This window comes from Poecilia latipinna, unplaced genomic scaffold (genome assembly GCF_001443285.1).
Source record: "Poecilia latipinna isolate Pla-1442-1.1 unplaced genomic scaffold, P_latipinna-1.0 Scaffold2876, whole genome shotgun sequence".
NCBI classification, from domain to species: domain Eukaryota; kingdom Metazoa; phylum Chordata; class Actinopteri; order Cyprinodontiformes; family Poeciliidae; genus Poecilia; species Poecilia latipinna.
Window position 1 is genome coordinate 66,446 of NW_015115492.1, and position 1,546 is coordinate 67,991.

Genomic DNA, 1,546 nt, shown 5'->3' on the forward strand with positions numbered 1-1,546 from the left:
AAACCACCGACTGAGGCCCCAATAACTTATAATAACTGAAATTAAACGACTGCTGCTGTCTGAACGCAGCTTCACTACTTCCTCCTGGTGGCATCTGAAGGGAAATCTGTGCTGGTTCATCAGTCAGCTGGATCTGATCCAAACCATTCTGAGTTTTTACCAGGATCTTTTTGTGGTTTCGCTTCTACGAAACGGACAGATGTTACGTCTGCTGCTCTCCTTCTGGAGGTAACGTCTTCAGCTCCATTTGTTAAAACTGCAGGATGAGTTCAGTTTAATCCTTTGCAGCGGCGGAGCCGCGTCTGCATTGGTTGTGCAGCCGCAGCGCACTGCGCATGTTACTGTCTAATAACTTCTGCACTTTTATTTATGTCCTCAACATAAACTACAGAACACCGGCTCCTGTGTCTAGCTCAGTGTTTCTCCACCTGGTCCTCAGCCCCCCTGCTCTGCATGTTCCAGATGAGCCTCTGTTCCAGAACAGCTGATCCAAATGACTGCAGGACCATCAGGAGCTGCAGATCCTGTTAATCACCCAGAGATACAATCCAGGTGGCAGAAGGGAAACACCTGAAACATGGAGGACAGGAGGCCTGAGGACCAGGGTGGAGAAACACTGAGTTAGACTGTAATGGATTATCACAACATTAAAAACTCTTTAGTTTTCTCTGTTCTATATGTAATGGAGACTGAAATTTACCGTTTCTGCCAAAGGTTTTAACGCTCTTCCTAACCAGACGCTCCAAAGCGTCCGGTCCATAACTCTTCAACACGCCGTCAGCTCCCGGTCAGAAAGTTCAGAGTCCATGAGATGATATTCAGAAATGATCTTTTATTCTTTGATTTTAGTTGCTTCTGCGATTAAATCTTTGTGTAAAGTCCAAGGGTGTTAATTAGAACCTGTCAAAGGGTATGGAAAATATTCCATTAACACGACCTCTGGTTGTAGCTCATGTTAACTCAGATTTTTCAGAGTTAGCGTAGATGGTGATGGCAGGAAAGATCTCCTGTAGCAGTCTGCATTACAGTGAATCTGAAGAAGCCTCTGAATGAAGACTTTGGTCAGATGCCAGAATCCTGCTGCTGCCATCTAGTGGCTGTTTCTGCTCCAACTGAACCAGTGTCTGTCCTCCACCAGAGAGCGAGTTGCGCTTCGCTCGCTGGAAGAAGGCCGTCCAGAAATCCATGAACTGGGAGACATCAGAGACCAGTTGCACCAGTAACGGTAAGCCGCCGCCACCGCAGCGCTGATGGACTACCTGAAACCAGAACCAGAGTCTCACTGGGCCCCATATTGGATGCTCTCTCATTGGCTGAACACAGGTGTAGGGAACGGCGCCCCCTGCTGGGTCCCTCGCCCCCATCAGAGTGGACCTCTAAGGTCCGGCCGTAGCCGTGAGGCATGTTGCTGGTTCTGACGGGCCGATGCAGCACGCGCCTCTAACACAGGGTTCTAATGGGTTCAGAACCAGCTCGGTTCACCAGGTTCGGCCGCGTTTCATTGGCTAATGCCCATTTGACGTCACTGCGCAGCTACCACGTGCTT

At 49.2% G+C, this 1,546-nt stretch overlaps 1 protein-coding gene across 3 annotated transcripts in view; it reads left to right on the top strand.

The window, feature by feature from the left end:
* LOC106939449 (glycerol kinase-like) overlaps positions 1-1,546 on the top strand; it is a 41,620-nt gene that overhangs the window by 25,746 nt on the left and 14,328 nt on the right. For 2 of the 3 annotated variants that reach the window (XM_015021839.1, XM_015021837.1), the window contains one exon: positions 1,139-1,225. The exons of the other annotated variant lie outside the window; for it this stretch is intronic. In XM_015021839.1, coding sequence (XP_014877325.1) covers positions 1,139-1,225 — 87 coding nt within the window. The remainder of the gene's footprint in view (positions 1-1,138; positions 1,226-1,546) is intronic. 3 annotated transcript variants of the gene reach the window in all.